Source organism: Haliotis cracherodii, unplaced genomic scaffold (assembly GCF_022045235.1).
Source record: "Haliotis cracherodii isolate W230 unplaced genomic scaffold, xgHalCrac1.p SCAF_28, whole genome shotgun sequence".
In the NCBI taxonomy this organism is placed as follows: domain Eukaryota; kingdom Metazoa; phylum Mollusca; class Gastropoda; order Lepetellida; family Haliotidae; genus Haliotis; species Haliotis cracherodii.
Window position 1 is genome coordinate 3943934 of NW_027266284.1, and position 19385 is coordinate 3963318.

Sequence of the window (19385 nt, forward strand, 5' to 3'; positions counted from 1 at the left end):
AATTGGTTCCCAATACGAATCTTGACCACAAGACTGTTCATAGGCTCACAGCATCAATGTTGTACTATGTTCGTAATGTAATAGTTGCTGTTTGAATGTTGAGGAGTCATATTATAAATATTAATAATAATTACAACAATAGACACACTCAGTGGAAATGGGGAAACAAAGCCACATGCAGCATTACCTCCCTTCAAATATCCTCATAAAATATAACATATTTCTTTTTTTAACAGGGCCTGAGTGTTTAGGGCCCACGTGGACGAGAAACTCCATAATACAGACAGCATAAGCAAAACAAGCACACAGTTCCAACGCGATCAGTCGCCCTGACTGTCAATCAAGTTTCATGAGTGCGTTCAGCACTAAATCATACTTCATGGTTACAGAAAAATGTAAAGTGACAAAATATGAGGATGTAAAAATACCCATAAACCACAGTAAAGCAGGTCTGATGGTGAACCTTTGGACAAATCCAGAACAACTTGGAGAAATCCAGAACAACTTGGACTTCATCAATAACATATTTGATGTGAATTGAACAAGAAATGGGCCATCGTGAGAGTAACAAACAGAGAAGGAAGCTGCCACTTGACGTGTTGAGTGACTTCCTCGATGTACACAACATTACATACAAGACTACCACACCACCCCAGCTCTCTGGACTTTATATTCACTGCACATGAATGGAGCTGTTAAATAAATTAATTCCAATGGCTTATGTACGCGTGAGTGACAGAGACTAACTTAATTTTAGCACACAAGGGGGCGCTGGGAAGAACTTAATCTTACAAAACCTCACCCCTTGTCAGCAGACTGAAGATAAATAGGGAAAATTCACACACAGAATAAGGTAATTATGAAAAAATGGCTGAAAAGTCCCATATCTCCTCGAAGGACCTATTTTCTGGACTGGAATATCTGTCGAAATACTCCTCTTATTTCTAAGAATAATTCTATCTTGCCGCTGGAAAGCTCCTGCTGGATAGGTGATGTAGTTCACAAGCTGTTCTTGCCTGTCACATGGTCACTGTTCAAGTGACTACTGCCATGAGTCTGCTACGGTGTAATCTGCACGGCATACCGACAACTTCCCATTCCTTCACATGGCAGGGCCTGGGTTTCCAGCCCCCAATGAACTGAAGATGACATTGGGAAGAATGTGAGGAAATCTTATGAAATAGCGCCATCCCAAGATATGTCTTCCCCAAGAAATAAGACGATTAGCCTTTTTTTCTGGGAGCCATTTCTTTGGTGATGGAAATCTTAACGCCATGTATTTTGGGGGAAAGCGGATCAAATTTGTAAATATTGTATAACAGGCAGCACTTGAGGTTTTTCTGTGACCTTTCCCAATGAGATTAATGCCAACAAGTTCCAATCTGTGTCTAATGATGCCATATGCAGCAACACAGATACCCCCAACAGGCTTCAACATCACGTAATCTGTTTAAATGATAGATTTTAGTGTGTAGTTCTATCAGTATTACATACAGAAGGAATGTGACTTATTGTTTGGAAACTTTTTAATCTCAAATATTCACCAACCCACACAATGTGACCTATTTTTGGACAACAAAAACACAGGTGAAGCAGATGTGTCACATGCAGGAATCATGAAGGGTCAGTTTTATATCTTTTCAGTACTTAGGGGAAAATTGAAGGGTCAGTTTTATATCTTTTCAGTACTTAGGGGAATCATAAAGGGTCAGTTTTACATCTATACAATACTTGGAAGAATCATGAAGGGTCAGTTTTATATCTTTTCAGTACTTAGGGGAATCATAAAGGGTCAGTTTTACATCTATACAATACTTGGAAGAATCATGAAGGGTCAGTTTTATATCTTTTCAGTACTTAGGGGAATCATAAAGGGTCAGTTTTACATCTATACAATACTTGGAAGAATCATGAAGGGTCAGTTTTATATCTTTTCAGTACTTAGGGGAATCATGAAGGGTCAGTTTTATATCTTTTCAGTACTTAGGGGAATCATAAAGGGTCAGTTTTACATCTATACAATACTTGGAAGAATCATGAAGGGTCAGTTTTATATCTATACAATACTTGGGGGAATCATGAAGGGTCAGTTTTATATCTATACAATACTTGGAAGAATCATGAAGGGTCAGTTTTTTATCTATACAATACTTGGAGGAATCATAAAGGGTCAGTTTAATATCTATACAATACTTGGGGGAATCATAAAGGGTCAGTTTTATATCTATACAATACTTGGAGGGATCATGAGAGTCAGTTTAATATCTATACAATACTTGGAGGAATCATGAAGGGTCAGTTTTATATCTATACAATACTTGGAGGGATCACGTAGGGTCAGTTTAATATCTATACAATACTTGGAGGAATTATGAAGGGTCAGTTTTATATCTATACAATACTTGGAGGAATCATGAAGGGTCAGTTTAATATCTATACAATACTTGGAGGAATCATGAAGGGTCAGTTTTACATCTATACAATACTTGGAAGAATCATGAAGGGTCAGTTTTATATCTATACAATACTTGGGGGAATCATGAAGGGTCAGTTTTATATCTATACAATACTTGGAGGAATCATGAAGGGTCAGTTTTATATCTTTTCAGTACTTAGGGGAATCATGAAGGGTCAGTTTTATATCTATACAATAGCTGGAGGAATCATGAAGGGTCAGTTTTTTATCTATACAATACTTGGAGGAATCATGAAGGGTCAGTTTTATATCTTTTCAGTACTTAGGGGAATCATGAAGGGTCAGTTTTATATCTATACAATACTTGGAGGAATCATGAAGGGTCAGTTTTATATCTATACAATACTTGGAGGAATCATGAAGGGTCAGTTTTTTATCTATACAATACTTGGAGGAATCATGACGGGTCAGTTTTATATGTATACAATACTTGAAGGAATCATGAAGGGTCAGTTTTATATCTAAACAATACTTGGAGGAATCATGAAGGGTCAGTTTTTTATCTATACAATACTTGGAGGAATCATAAAGGGTCAGTTTAATATCTATACAATACTTGGGGGAATCATGGTCAGTTTTATATGTATACAATACTTGGAGGAATCATACAGGGTTAGTTTTATATCTTTACAATACTTGGGGGAATCATGAAGGGTCAGTTTTATATGTATACAATACTTGGGGGAATCATGAAGGGTCAGTTTTATATCTTTACAATACTTGGGGGAATCAAGAAGGGTTGGTTTTATATCCATACCATCCTTGGAGGAATGATGAACCATAATTATCACAGTCCCATAGAAGACATTCTTGCATAGCTGAGGTAATAAAAATACACCCTTAAATTTTATTTTCTGTTGATCATAGCATCTCCACTGACCATACATGGATATGCTTGATCAAAGCCTCTACACAGACCATACATGGATATGCTTGATCAAAGCCTCTCAACAGACCATACACGGATATGCTTGATCATAGCATCTCCACTGACCATACATGGATATGCTTGATCAAAGCCTCTCAACAGACCATACATGGATATGCTTGATCAAAGCTTTTCAACAGACCATACACAGATATGCTTGATCAAAGCCTCTCAACAGACCATACATGGATATGCTTGATCAAAGCCTCTCAACAGACCATACACAGATATGCTTGATCATAGCATCTCCACTGACCATACATGGATATGCTTGATCAAAGCCTCTGCACAGACCATACATGGATATGCTTGATCAAAGCCTCTCAACAGACCATACATGGATATGCTTGATCAAAGCCCCTCAACAGACCATACACAGATATGCTTGATCATAGCATCTCCACTGACCATACATGAATATGCTTGATCAAAGCTTGTCAATAGACCATATATGGATATACTAGATCAAAGCTTGTCCATAGACCATACATGGATATGCTTGATCAAAACCTCTCAACAGACCATACATGGAAACAAAATATAGAATGTTCCATTGCAGGAGACAGAACAGGGAATGTTCCGTTGCAGGAGACAGAAAAACGGAACGTTTCTCTTTGCAGGAGACAGAACACGGAATGTTCCTTTCCAGGAGACAGAAGACGGAACATTCTGTTGCAGGAGACAGAACACAAAATGTTTCATTGCAGGAGACAGAACACAAAATGTTTCATTGCAGGAGACAGAATACGGAATGTTTCATTGCAGGAGACAGAACACAGAACTTTTCATTGCAGGAGACAGAACACAGAATGTTTCATTGCAGGAGACAGAACACGAAATGTTTCATTGCAGGAGACAGAACACAGAATGTTTCATTGCAGGAGACAGAACACAGAATGTTTCATTGCAGGAGACAGAATACGGTATGTTCCATTGCAGGAGACAGAACACGAAATGTTTCATTGCAGGAGACAGAACACAGAATGTTTCATTGCAGGAGACAGAACACAGAATGTTTCATTGCAGGAGACAGAACACAGAATGTTCTGTTGCAGGAAACAGAATACGAAATGTTCCTTTGCAGGAGACAAAACATGGAATGTTCCATTGCAGGAAACAGAACACGGGATGTTCCGTTGCAGGACACAGAAGTAAAGTACAGGAAACAGAACACTGCAGGTTAAAGTACAGGCGGCAGAACACTGAATGTTAAAATGCCAGAAATAGGTCTGGGAATGTTAATTTCAGGGAACAATCTGATATCTTAACATGAAAATGCCATGAACTGATTCGATCACTTAAAACTAAACTATTATCACCAGATCTAATAGATTTGCACGAAGAGACTGCATATGGATATGTTTGCTATCACATGATTCTGACACTGCCTCATTTGAGAGTCTCCCTGTCTGTGCTTTAGTTCCAGGTGTTCTGTACAGATAGACACACCCGACGGCACTGGGCAATGTAGAGCCAGTGATATATCTGGCTGCGTAAATGCCACCTACATCATAAACATGAAACATGGCAGGCCCCTAGCAAGATGCTGGCGCGACTGGAGATTAACCGGCTCTACCCACAGTGATGGTCATCACTGTCCAGCCACCTGCAAACCGGACCAATGATCAAACAGACAATGTATTCTGCTCCACAGCACAGACACAGACGCCACAGGACGCTCCAGGAATTACAGCCGATACATTAACTGTGATGGTGGTTTCAAATCAAGGAGGAATGCATGCTGTCTTTGCATACTCAAGGTGGTCACAGACAGTTTCACATTGCACAAAAACTGAAAATACTTTCAACCATTATTCAATATTCCATAAGGCAAAAGTAGAATCTTTGTCAACATTATTTCTGTATACACAGATATGCTTGATCATAGCATCTCCACTGACCATACATGGATATACTTGATCAAAGCCTCTACACAGACTATACATGGATATGCTTGATCAAAGCCTCTGCACAGACCATACATGGATATGCTTGATCAAAGCCTCTACACAGACTATAAATGGATATGCTTGATCAAAGCCTCTACATAGACCATACATGGATATACTTGATCAAAGCCTCTCAACAGACCATACACGGATATGCTTGATCATAGCATCTCCACTGACCATACATGGATATGCTTGATCAAAGCCTCTACACAGACCATACATGGATATGCTTGATCAAAGCCTCTCAACAGACCATACACAGATATGCTTGATCATAGCATCTCCACTGACCATACATGGATATACTTGACAGACAGTTTCACATTGCACAAAAACTGAAAATACTTTCAACCATTATTCAATATTCCATAAGGCAAAAGTAGAATCTTTGTCAACATTATTTCTGTATAGCTTCATGACAGATTTGTAGATCCTATTCTCAAAATTCATTTCTTATTCACTAAGATACCGAAATAGGAGGACAAATGCCTTCAAGATAAGCAGTATTCTTCTAATTCCTCTATAATTTCAGTTGTATTAAAACTGAAAGATGCTGCTGAACAAGAGGAAAGGCACCTGTGAAAGTACAATTTGAAACCAGTCAGAAGATGAATAAAGGTTCAATTAATCTGTCCCAGGCCTCTGCATCCATTACAAATCCCGAGCACTGAGATCACCAGCTGACAATGCTAAGTACCTGAGAAGATGAACTGACAAGTCCTCACCATTAGATACACATCACGCTTTATACACACAACACTAATTGGATCACATTGCTTTTAGAAATGCTTCTAAGATTTCTGAGATATACATCCTCCTTACCGTAAAAGTGCTGATAATATTCTCGTCTAAGTGAGTCAGTTCAGTGCTGCAGATTGTGCTGATCAGTAGCTGGAGACCAGGACCCACTGGCACAAAGCAATCTTAGTGCTAAGACTGTTAAAGTATGGGAGTTGCTATGGTCTTAGCACAAAGACTGTTAAAGTATGGGAGTTGCTATGTTCTTAGCACAAAGACTGTTAAAGTATGGGAGTTGCTATGGTCTTAGCACTAAGACTGTTAAAGTATGGGAGTTGCTATGGTCTTAGCAATAAGACTTTAAAGTATGGGAGTTGCTATGGTCTTAGCACTAAGACTGTTAAAGTATGGGAGCTGCCATGGTTTTAGTGCGAAGATTGCATTGTGTCACAGGCATCATTCAACAAAGTTATCTTAGCACTATGACTGTCATCAGTATGTTAAAAGTCAGGATATTACAATCAACATAGCACTAAAATTGCTTAGTAGAACAATGCATGTACGCATTGTGTTTGTGGGAGTATTTGTATGCATAAGTGTGTTGGCTGTGTGCATGTTGGACTATGTGCATGTATGCATTGTGTTGTGTGTAGGTGGGAGTACATTAGCACAGACGTCACAAAGTACTACACTGTACATAACACTCACGGCTGAGACACTTCCACATAAGCATAGCGGGTTTTCACCACATTGGATCTCTTGAGATCTGCATCTTCATCTGAAATAGAAATACAATATTTTAATCATTTCACTCAGACAGAAAGGAAACAGAATAAACAGACAATTTTAGTTTCCAATTAGTAAAACTACTGGTATCATTGACATTAGTTCTCATGCATGCATGTAACTGCAAAAACTGGAAATATAATGTAACTTGGACAGTCGATTTACCAAACAGCTCATCATTAGGAATGTAGCAACATATAGCTGTCACTGACAACTGTAACACATTTTGTCGGACTTGATTCTGCTGAAACATTTGTCATGGAATTACTAATTTACTGAAAGCCATGTCTCCAGTCTCAGCAGGGTTCAGAAAGGGGAGACATGCTGAACCCTGTTATGTCACTCCATCTTATTACCAGCTGACCTAGCCCTCAGACAACACAAAACAAACATACCACATCCTGCACACTTTGTACACAGCAATTACATAATAACAAACATAAACAGAAGTATCTGTCACATCTACATTTAGGCATCTATATCCAACTGAATAAAATTATGCAGACTCTAACTTGTGTTAACTTGAGTTCCACTACAGGGTTGTTTTACGCTTGGTACTACCAGTATACACTGAGTAAGAGAGAACCTGGGACCAGTTCCACACACTTGGGGTAAAACAGTGCTACATATAGCAGGAGTTGGCGATGGGAGGACTGGGAGTTAGGGCTCATATGTATGTATCTGGATACAGGCATTGATAACACTACTTTAGTTATAGTGACACAGCTGTAATGATCAAACATATTGTTAGAAAGTAGAGAATTACAGAAACACTCCGTTCATGTGCTAAGCTATCCTGTCTGTCTGCAATACTGATACATACATCCAGCTGGTGTGTATTTTAAAACACCACAATACAATATTGATGAGCAATACTCGGTCCTAATATATCTATATTGTTTGGAAATAAAATAACCTTTATTATCATAGGATTAAAATTTACCATTATGAAGACAAAATGCATGATTTTTATGTACTAATATTGTTAATAGTAATCAGGCAGGCTAAGATCTCATCCTTAACATACAATAGCATCAATGATGATACAAATATTATCTTTGCACATATTTCTGATTCTTAAAATTATAAAAACTAAACATTTCAAACTGCTGCATGATAATTGGCATAATGATCTTTTGATATTTCAGTTCTTAACATATACATAATCAGACTGAGTTTGGAATACGTCCCTAGCAACTACTCTTTACATCGTGAAATATATCTGAAAATAGTTGCTTTTGCTTGCCCCTAGATTCCACTACCCTAACAACTTAGCTGGTATTATGTCTCAATTTCACCTACAAGAACCCCATATAAGAAGAGTTGAGTTATTTTCATTCCATTTAAAAATATCACAATGTCGAAAACTACATCCCTTCTTCACTCATCCTCCGGACATATCAGGTGTACAAAACACCAGCCCCTGGCAAACTATTTGCCATGCAATACAAAACTAGCTCCAACAAACAAAACGGTGTTGAAAACTGCAGGAAATAGGAGTATTTACACATCATCAGTGGTGTATAAAATTTCAAATTACATTGTACGGATGCCATAATGAATTGTTAGTACTACCAAGTACAAGAATATGCAGCTAGCATGGACAGTAATTGCACATCGTGCTACTGTCACCAAATTCAGATCGTACAAGCCAAGTGGATGTCAGCACACACTGGAGCTCAGGTGCTGACGGTTTCAAGCTAGCGCTATAATCATCGCAAACACATCATCATCAGCTGCTAAACAACCTCCCATAATTCCTAACAGGAAGCTATTTATCTGAAATCTGAGAAACTTGCTTACAATTGCTCTTAAGCCACCATAAGAAGTGCATACTGTCATGATCATTAAAATAACTAAAACATGCACCATCCTCAAAATGTGATAATTTGAATAAAATTGGGAACCACAAAAAATCACATATCAGATTCCACTGTCTACATGGACACTTTATAATATTTAGCATCCATGGTGTCTGTTTATTCAGTTAAACATATGACATGCTTAAATGAGTTATTACATATTATTATAAATGAAATACATAAACCATGCCTTTATTATTATTATTATTATTATTATTATTACATCATCATCAAATATTAAAGACCAAGACTAAGTTTCAAATGCTAGTTATTAAAACTTCGACAATGATCGAGTCTACCATATGGAAGCCAAGCACTGAAGAGCCGTGTATATAAACATAAAATCTGAGTAGCTAAAATAAAAAAACGAAACTATGAAATATTTTGTCTTTTTGCAGCATTAGATCTCAAGCAGTGTCCCAGAACCAAGTAATATATTTTGACAGGCAGCTGCAGTTATCAAAGACATTTATTTAGCTAGTCAGTAGAAAGAGCCGTGTGTTCGGAAGTGTGTTCCCTGGGGAGCAGCTTCACCTATGGTGTATGTCAGTCATACAGGGGTTTAACTCCACTCTAAAGAACACATGTCACCAGATGAAATATCCAAATCTCCCACTATAGCTTTGCACAAACTTACAAGAAATCCTTCTTAAATCTTCATTTCTGAATTCCATTTTAAATACCTAAAGTGCAGCTGCCCCTTTAAAACCTAGCAGTGAGGAGCAAAATGGATGTTTTTTATTTCACTTGAACACTGTCTGTCAAAGTATCTTCAGTTTATAGTAACGTTTAGTTACAAATATAATTCCATTAGCTCTTCAATTGAAGATTCGAATATATTGAATTATTATATACTTCAATGTGAACATAACACTTGATATTTCATTGCAGTGAACATAACACTTCGATGGAACTATTGTCATATAAGGGTTACGTCCCCGCAAATTGTCTCCCTTTATCATAAATTTCCAACCCGTACACAAACTGTTGGCTTTCTTGTTGACAAGGCAAAATAATGACAGATGGTCATTTATAGAGTTAATGTCGCTTCTTGGTGTTTGTTATCCTCTTGAAAATGTTTTGTTTAACCTATTTGTTATAACTACTTTTATAACTTGACCAACGTGTATCCTTTCGCTTCCAACAGAAGACTTTTTTCTCTTTCTAGTGTAGCTGTGATAGATCATGTGAAATAGTATAAGTATTATAAATATACAATTTATTGTAAAATTTACAAATTTTTAACTTTATCGCAACTCACTCTATGCATTTATCCCCCAGTTAGACGGTGAGTCGCAGACTACCCTAGTCTGTATTTGTCTGAAACCATGAGATGTACACGAGGAAGCTGGTGCTGACACCCAACAATCCTGGGACTGTCACACATTCACATCTGGAGATTTACTCGTTTTCTATGGGTGAATCACTGCTATAGAGTGATCTTGAAAACCCCTTTATACTACTAGGGCACAGCAATATGTCTTCGGGTGTAACTTACGCTTGTGTGTTTTCGCATAGGACATCGTACCATGACGACCGCATGGTTTTGAATTAAGCAAGCTATTCAACCATGTCTTTTAACCAATTCGGAAAGTGTCTCCAGTCAATTAGTTCTACAAACAAAGTTGTCCGTACGCTCTAATGACGCAGGTATTATTTGTTTGGCACCCCATTTTACGCTTTGCTGAAGCTCTTTTATTGATCCTCTGCAGGATCAAATGGTTAAGATAAGATGAGGAAACAATAGACAATATCCATAAGAGGATCTATAAACCATTACTGCATCACATGCTGAAGGCAGAGATGGGCTGATAACAGAATTGGGACACCGTTGAAATAGCCGTGGCTTCGTAATATTACGTTCACATCCAATTTTGGTGGACGAAATCTGGTACAAGTGGTAGGCGAGTTTATACAAGCAGAGAAGCGCTTGGAGTTCGGGAACTAAAACAATCTTGATAGATATTTGGATGATGTAGAGCCCTTCGACTTCCGAGTGGAGTGAAGGTGCTGAAGGTATTCTGCAGCTTGTTGAGGGGAGGTGGTGGTCGATTGATCTATCGCTGCATTTTGTTTCGAAGGCTTTCCATTTATTATCGTACAACACTTTTGTAGAAGTACGATGAGCCTCTTTGGTCTTTGCTACTTATTGAAATCTTGAATATCCTTTAATGACTAAGGACTTCTCTAAATGAGCCTGGCGTATAGATGTAGGGTGTCCAGCGATGAATGTAGTAGGCTGGAAGGACGTTGAAGGAGATGATCTCTTCGCAAGGGAAGTGGATAATAATTTCCTCTTGCGAGGTCTACCAACACAGTGAGCCTGGTGGCGAACAAGTCAACCTCTGGGTGGTGGTAGAGGTGGCAAATCCCCTCAACGGTCTTTGGGTGAAGATGCCATTCTGTCGAGGATGATCGATCCAGACCCGACACGGAGTCTGCTATGGCATTGCTTATTCCCGGAATGTGTTAAGCTTGGCCGTTGATGCCCAATGCATCGATCAGTTGACAAAAGTCCATCTTCAGAGCCAAAAGGGAAGTTGACTGAGTCTATCCCATCTTGTTGATATACCATACAACTGAGGGGTTGTCTGACTTTATCCTCAGGTGAGATGATCGAAGTACTTCTGCCCAATGAAAGATGCAATGGGACCCGACAATCCTAGATCTGAAGATATGGTGTTAAGAAGTGCTTAATTGGCCGTAGTTGGAGTCAACCTCTCTGGGTAGATGTAGCGACTGTCTGAGTGCTAATGGTACAAGTTGTTGTATCATTGTCGATGTCGGGATGAACATCTTCCCGAGATCCGTGACGAAAAGTGCTCCGATGAACACTTTGAGTGAGCCTGAATGTAATCGTCGATGAACGACTCGAAGACGATCCCTCTGAGGTGTAGGAACTTCATAATGGGCTTAGTAAGGCTGGTAAAAAGCCACATGGCCAAAGAAATTCCAAACAGGAGCACCTTACATTGGTAGTGTCGACCTTGGAAAAAACCCCAGAGGTAATGCCTGCAGTGCTCGTGATGGACGTGGAGGTAGACGTCTTGTAGATTCAGGCTGACCATGTCAACGGATGGTGCGAAGAAGCATGACGGATGTCATACAAAAATGAGCCAGTTTCTCTAGGTACCGCATTGAACAGCTCCACGTTGAAGTTCATGCGAAATTTCTAGTCGTCTTTTTTCACTACCAGAAATATCAGCGAGTAGAACCCCGGGGGTTCTGGGACATGGGCCTAAACGCTTGCATATCAATGTACCTATTGTCTCTTGTAGTGTTGACAGCTGGCTGTTCGGGTATGCCCTCTGGATCGGACTTGTAGTCTGGTAGGACTCGGGGCGGAAGTTCAACATCATCCCGAGGATGGGAGGAGTCATTTGTTGGAGAGCTCAGCCTGCATCAGCTAAAGTCTGACTTTCAGGGGTAGCATCAAATGGAGCAGATGTATTTTTATCTCTATCCCTTATCTGCGCTCCTGGTGTCGTTGTAGTAGCGAGTCCTGTATCTGTCCTCGACTGTTCGGTGCCTTGTTGTAAGACCATCAAAAGTGATTGAAGAATAGATCTGATTAATTTAAATAAATCACTCTGATCCTGTGAAGTCGATAGGGGATTCGACACTGGAGGTAAAGAGGGAAGTGTCATAACTGGAGGGTCCAACTTGTCTGGTCTGGTCACTGGTCCGTGTGTGTCACTTTCAGTGACTCAGAACGTGAGCGTTAGGAGGGTCGATCTTGTTCCGTCTGTCGATCCTTAATACAATGTAGATGGGGAGGAGCAGCATATCAATAATAGTCCAGCGAAGGGTAGGGCCGATATCGATGGTCTCCATATCGATCAGTTGTTGGATAAGGATAGTATCTCATGTGTTGGTATTGGTGAGATGGAGATCAACATCGATCCCAATCGACATTTCTATTGTAACCAAAGTGTTGAGGTAACTGTCCATAGGGATCATGCTGTGAATCTGATGATTGTGATCAATCGAGGTGACAATGTCGACCTGTAGAGAGGCGACGCTCTGATTCTGAGAAATCTCCCTGTTTCGAAGTCGAAGTGTGTTCCTGAGACGATCTATCTTCAGGAGAGTGATCTGAGTGTCGACTCTTAGAATGTCGATCCTAAGAATGTCGATCTGAGGAATGTCAACCCGCTAAATGTTGACCTGAGGAATGTCGACCCTTGGACTGTTCGGAATCCTTGGAGGGTCGATCGTGGTTTGATGTAGACTTCTCTGTACAATGTTGACCCTTCGAAGTCGACTCTTATTTCAGCGAATGTCCTTGGGTCGAGACTGCTTTCTACTCTTTGTCTGTTCGGTAGGCAGTGTCGATGCCTGGTTTCTGCTAGAGTCGATAGAGGAGATGGTGAAAATGCAGTAAAACTCTAATAATGACATTTTAAATATTACCTCTGTGGCAGCCATGTTAAAGACAGATCGGAATTCTGTGAGCACCTTTTAGGAACACCATATCTGGGATCATACATACACATTTTAAGTGCCGTGGGCCTTGTTTCAGAGGACATGTCGAAAATGCAATAACTCTAGAAATACATTTGAAGTGCCACTGCACAGAAGCTCACCTGGATAAGTTGTCAACAGTTTAAAATGTCAACAAACACTCAAGAAGTTGTGTTAGCATTGACGTTTAAACTGTACTGCATGGCTACTGAGGCATAAAAGCTAACACTAAAATTTAATAATTTGAACAACATATGACTTCATCATAAGGAGACACATACAGTCCTTATGCTGGCATTTTCATGGGGGAGGTTTACAGAACTAAATATGCCTTTTGAGATAATTTCATGAATATTGTAAAAAATGGAACATGTTTTGAGCCCTACTACTAACTACACATACAGCAAATTGAAGCAAAATGGCTTACAGGATGGTCAATTGCACAGGTTAAATCAAGGTAAAAAATTATAATAACTACATAACTGTTGACACCCACTACTACCTCCGCATGTCCCCCAATTTTATTTTTTTTTAAATGTCTGCGTATAAATATATAAAGGTTTTTCAAAATGACTGTCATCTTAGCCATAATGAAAATTAGAATCTCTTGACAGATTCAGGTGTCCTCATTTGTGAGAATGACGATGTGAAGTTTTAGCTTTACTGTTCCAGCAGTTGCTGAGGAAAGAGGTGTACACCAGACAAACAGGCCACAACATAACCTCACTGGACTTGCAGTCAGGTGAGCTTAGAATGGGGGTACATAGAGCCCGAAGGTCATAGTTTGATCAAAATTCAATTTATGCAAAAATAATCTAATATGTTCTTCCGTACCCTAAATGCTTGCTGCTTATCAAATCTCATAATAATGAATGAAGAAATGGATAATGGGCAGCCATGTCTAAAGTGAGACTGGAATTCTGTGAGCAAGTATTAGTTAGGGGCACTGTCAGTGGGACCATTAATACACAGATTCAGTTCCATAGGCCTCATAGTCTTAGAGGACATGTAAAACACAGTCAACAATGGGCAGACAGATGGACAAGAGATATATAAGATCACTGGATTTTCAGTCAGGTGAGCTAAAAATGAGAAAAAAATCAATCAAACTTCACGACTGAATCAAAACTAAAACTGCCAGTCATCAATAAAATGGATCAAAAATATTTTGTATAGGCGGTAAACAGACTAGAAATGTACACATCATTATTCACCTCAGGGATTGTACTTTCTGGCATTGGCCCTGCTTCTATGTCCTGTCTCGCTTAGCTTGTTCTACCAATGTCCCTCTAGGTCTTGTAGGCAAGACTTAATCTAGTAATTTGTCAAATACCTTACACATGACTGTCTACAAGATATCATCAATCTCAGTAATTAGAACAGCGCTGTGCAGCTTCCTGGATGAACCACTTCAACATCGCGAAGGTGCTCAGTACTAAAGAGGTCTCTCTTCCAACTCATTGTTACCCTGTTGTTTAGAAAGTGGAATCTGTCTAAACCACGCTTTTTGTGGGAACAAAAGATAAGTTCCGATTGACAGTAGCCCGGTTTAGTGAGATTTTAGCAGGAGCTGCATTCCTTACTTTCATGGGATGAACATGTAAAATCAACGACAATATTTAATGAAAATTATACAAGAGTCAGTTTCCTATATCAACAAAGCTTACAAATCTTTGTTAAAAATAGTATTGTTTGTTTGTAGTTTAATGCCACACTGAAATAAATCCAGCAGTCTGGACCAGACAATCCAGTGATTGATTGCATCAACCAAGTGAGCCAGCTTGACCACCCGATCCTTTTGGTCGCATCTTACGACAAGCAGAGTCACCTCTCACGACAAGCATGGGTTACTGAAGACCTCTTCTAACCCAGATCTTCATATGTTTGTTAAAACTAGTAATTCATTCTTTGAAACTCATCTTTTATCAAATATATACATAAGGACTGTTTGACATGAATGTGAAATAACAAACTTCCATGAAATCAATGACAGGAATGCCAAATGAGGCATAAACAAATGAGACAGGTCAGGTCAACAGGCAGCTTAGAACAGCTTACAGTGTGTGTAAGTGAGTTGTGGGAAATGTTAATCCAGATTAAAGAACGTCAATTACATGATAAATTGGTTCTCTGTCTCACAATTCCAGTCTGGAATCCAGAGTAAAGGATGATACTGTTACTTGATGATGAATTACCTTAGTAAAATTTTCCACCATACATATCGACTGGTAGTGACAGATTTGGAGTTGTAAGATCCCACTGTTTTCTAATCCTAACCCCCTTGAAAATTGTTAAAGTCACATTGTTATTTCATATCAGTGGTAATAACTGATACTATGTAGTGAGTATTTATTCTGGGTGTGACAGGGGAAATATTTTCAAAATTACTGTTAATAATTTATGACTAAAGATTATCAGCAGACTACCCCTGTCTGTGACATCACATCCGACATATTCCAGAGGCAAGAGAGTTAACTGACAACAAAAGTTGGAATTCCCGGGCTTGATCATAGCACCATCAGTGGCTATTATGAGATGTCCTCTCTATGCCTCTCCTATGAACAAATCAGATTCCACCTCTCGTATCACTTGCCTTTGCTTCAAACAAAATGGTCGCACCAAGTCAAGGTGATCTGATCGATAATCACGATCTACATTGTGATAAAAGGGGTCTAACATCGTGAAGTGCATCAAATCACGTGAGCACCTTGATTAAAAACACGAAAATATTAGGAAAATATCTGTTGACAATGAGTTAGCGGTGCACATGCTTTGCAAATCCTGCAATTGACCAAAATCTGATGACAGTTTACGAACTGGATTTCGATTTCGTAGCACGATTTTGATTGGACTATGCATAGACTTGTTAGTCAAGCCAAAATGTAGCTCTATAATACCAGCCTCGATTGGCAAAAGTGGAAACTGGACTTTTGTAGTCAGTTAACCCTCTTGCCTTGGGAAGATGCACATCCGGTGACCTTTGCACTTGCTGAAAAATTGCATTCAGATTTTGTGATCATTATTTTTGGTTTTCTCTCATCATATTAAACTGAAAAAGACAAATGAAACATTTGTCGAATTAGTAGATTGACAACTTTAGCCAAGGTGTATATATGAAAGCAATATATAAAATATTCAAGTAAAATGTAGGATTGGTGAATATTCATCATTGATAATTGTATCCTGCAGTTCTTACAAAATGAGACTTTGTAATACACCTAATATTCTCATTTCAGCAAATGACATAAGGACCTTGAAAATTGCAGGGTTTTTTTTGTCAAACGTTTGCATAATAAATTTACTGAAATGGTTCATAATTTACCATCGCGCTGTTGTTTGCTGATAAAAAAGACAAATTTTATCTCAGTTAAATGTAAGATATCAGAGATATGATTATTGAAATTATTCAGCAAAAATTTAATGATTTAAACAGGTTTCTATCATGAAACGCATTCCATATTCAATCACGCAATGCAGGTAACTTCAAGAAAATTTACAAATTTTATGTTCGCTTTGGTCTTAACCTCTGTATTTTTTAAAATGTCAATATAAGTTTTTGATAATAATGTGTATTTTCTTTCAGTAATAAATGTGTGATATATTGGTGCTTTCATCCCATATAAATGAAGCTTTGACTGTTGAAAACACCCACCCTCTCTTTACAGCGCCTTATGCTTAAATTAATCCAGCAGACAGGGGTAAGAAGCATGAAAACAATTCAGACGCTAAAGGTTAAATTCCTGAAACTTACCAGTTTCTGTTTCTTCTACTTCTGATTGGTCAATTGCTTTCTTATTAACAGGGAACTCTTCCATTGGTGGAGCTATCATGGCTTGTGATTGGCTGATAGGTACTTCTGGAACCTCCTGAACAGGAGAGCTCATGACATCAGAGTCGCCTCCCTTCTCAAGAACTTCTGTAAACATGCAAGTGGGCATGGGAATATAGCTGTAGGCAGCATATCCTTCATTTGATTAACATGTAACTATAGGCTTCTTTGTTTAAAAATATCAAAGATATTTTGTGGTAACAAGGAAAGTATTAATTGTATAGCCTAAGTGAATACCCACAACAAAGGAAGAATATTAAGAGCCCCACAGCCAAAAAGGCATTAATGAAGTAAAAACTGTATCAAATAATTTAGATGATATTTCCTGATCACAGTGTATAATCTGTATACAAACTTCATTATTATTAATAAGTAATTATTATTTATTTTCATTTCAGAAAATAATTGAGCAAATAAAAAAAGGTGTGAAAGAAAAAACAAAAAATGAAACAAGTCATCTAAGCATGTGTACTATCAGTAATCCATGTCATTGATTGTGAGCTATTTCATATATACAACCTCTTGAATGTAAAAGGCCCAAGCCAGTCACAATGAGAATGGGAAGAGTAGGAACCATTTGTGCAGAGTGTTCATGTTCAAAAATGTTTACAAGCTTGGCACTGTGATATACTGTAATATTATACATGTTTAATCAAATAAAAGCAACAAAACCATTTAAACTATCACATGAAATCTCCACCAAAATCAGGGTCAGCTAGAATTTTCACAATATCATAAAAAAATGTTTAGTAGCTTGGCACTGTGAAATACTTTAATTTCAAATGTTTAATCAAATAAAAGCGACAAAACTATTTCCACATCACACAAAATCTCCACCAAAAGCAGGAATTTTGATTATATCATGAGCATGCATTTATGAATCACTATCAAATAGGGATAATACCATATATCAGGCCCTACCAGTGGCACCTGAATAGCCTATAGGACAGTTTCATAATCGCTGTTAACCTGTTCTCTTAATTTCTAACCCTAATTTGAAATGTTTGTCCTGATTGTATTTTGACATAATATAATAACGTAGCACATCATCCAAATAAGGTTACAGCTAATACAGTTGCTGTACTGAGAATCAATAAAATTCAATGCCAAAATAATAACTGGCATTATTACATTGACACTACATAATTTTCACTAGTCTGGTAGAAACAGTTTTGTTTCAAATTTCAAAATAGCTCCTACATGATATCAATATGGATCTAAGGAGCATTCAGGCTGAAAGATGACCTTCACATGCTGTGTTACTGCATTAGAAGCAAGTATAAACATGACCAATATGACACAAAAAATAACAAACTACACAGCTAATGGTCTCTGAGGGCTTATTTAACTTTAACAGAACTGTCTGCTAACCCGTGACAGTTTTACCAGTAAATTTGTACATAGTTTAATGATACGCTTGAGACATCATCTCCTACGAGAGGTGGTGGGAAGACAAGAATTGTCGGGGAGCATCTTGGTATGTCGCCAGCGCTGCTGGTCTGGCAGCTGTAATGAAGGCACTTCTTGACAAGCCGGAGTGGCTGAATTGACTCAGACGCTACCCTACCTACTGCACCTATTCCTGGAGCTCTGAACGGGAACTTCCTTGCTGCAGACCATAAACCAACACAAATGGAACAAATGGATGTACAGTAACACATATTTCGTCATAAAGGCCAATTTGCCAATTCCTCCTAATTTCTGTGTCAATTAAGTGGTGCCATTGTCTTTCCCAATGTGGAAGTGTGTGGGTTTTAAACCCTAATTCTGGACTCTTAGAGAACATATTTTGTGAAATCTCCAATTTGAGAAAATGCTGCACCTTATTATACTAGTGTAGGTGTGACTGACATAAGGACTGGAAAAGCTACATAACCATAATACTATTCAAACTGCATTAAATTCTTTGCAAGTGCACCCTGTCTTGGCAGAGCCCTTGGGTTTGAATGGTTTAGAATAATCAGTCACAGGTCTGTAATCCAAAAAGGAGGGTTACGTTTTATCAGGGCAGGTTTTGCCTGTTTCAAAGAGCTACTTGAAAAGGTCAGAGCATGTGAGAACTGCAATTAATTCCAATGTGCAAAGGGCAATGTAGACGTTTTGGCTGCACATATAGTATCTTCTTATAGGACCATGACAAACTAATCACATTTAATTTAGATTTACTTCAAAAGTAACATAAGATTTGAGTCTTAAAGTATATTACCATCTAAATGTGAAGAAAAATGTTGAATGTTTAAATTTAAAAATAATAATGGTGGTACATATCAAAGAAAGCACAAAGACAGGCATCTTAGTTAGGATTACACAAGGAATTAATACAGGCCATCATGTCAGCTGCATGTGTTTC

General features: G+C 38.4%; 1 protein-coding gene across 1 annotated transcript in view; it reads right to left on the bottom strand.

Annotated features, from left to right (window-relative positions):
* LOC139473344 (receptor-type tyrosine-protein phosphatase N2-like) overlaps window positions 1–19385 on the bottom strand; it is a 244927-nt gene that overhangs the window by 127668 nt on the left and 97874 nt on the right. Inside the window, exons 7-8 of the mRNA XM_071255872.1 lie at window positions 16958–17122; window positions 6803–6872 (exon numbers count right to left, since the gene is read on the bottom strand). Of these exons, the coding sequence (XP_071111973.1) occupies window positions 6803–6872; window positions 16958–17122 (235 nt within the window). The remainder of the gene's footprint in view (window positions 1–6802; window positions 6873–16957; window positions 17123–19385) is intronic.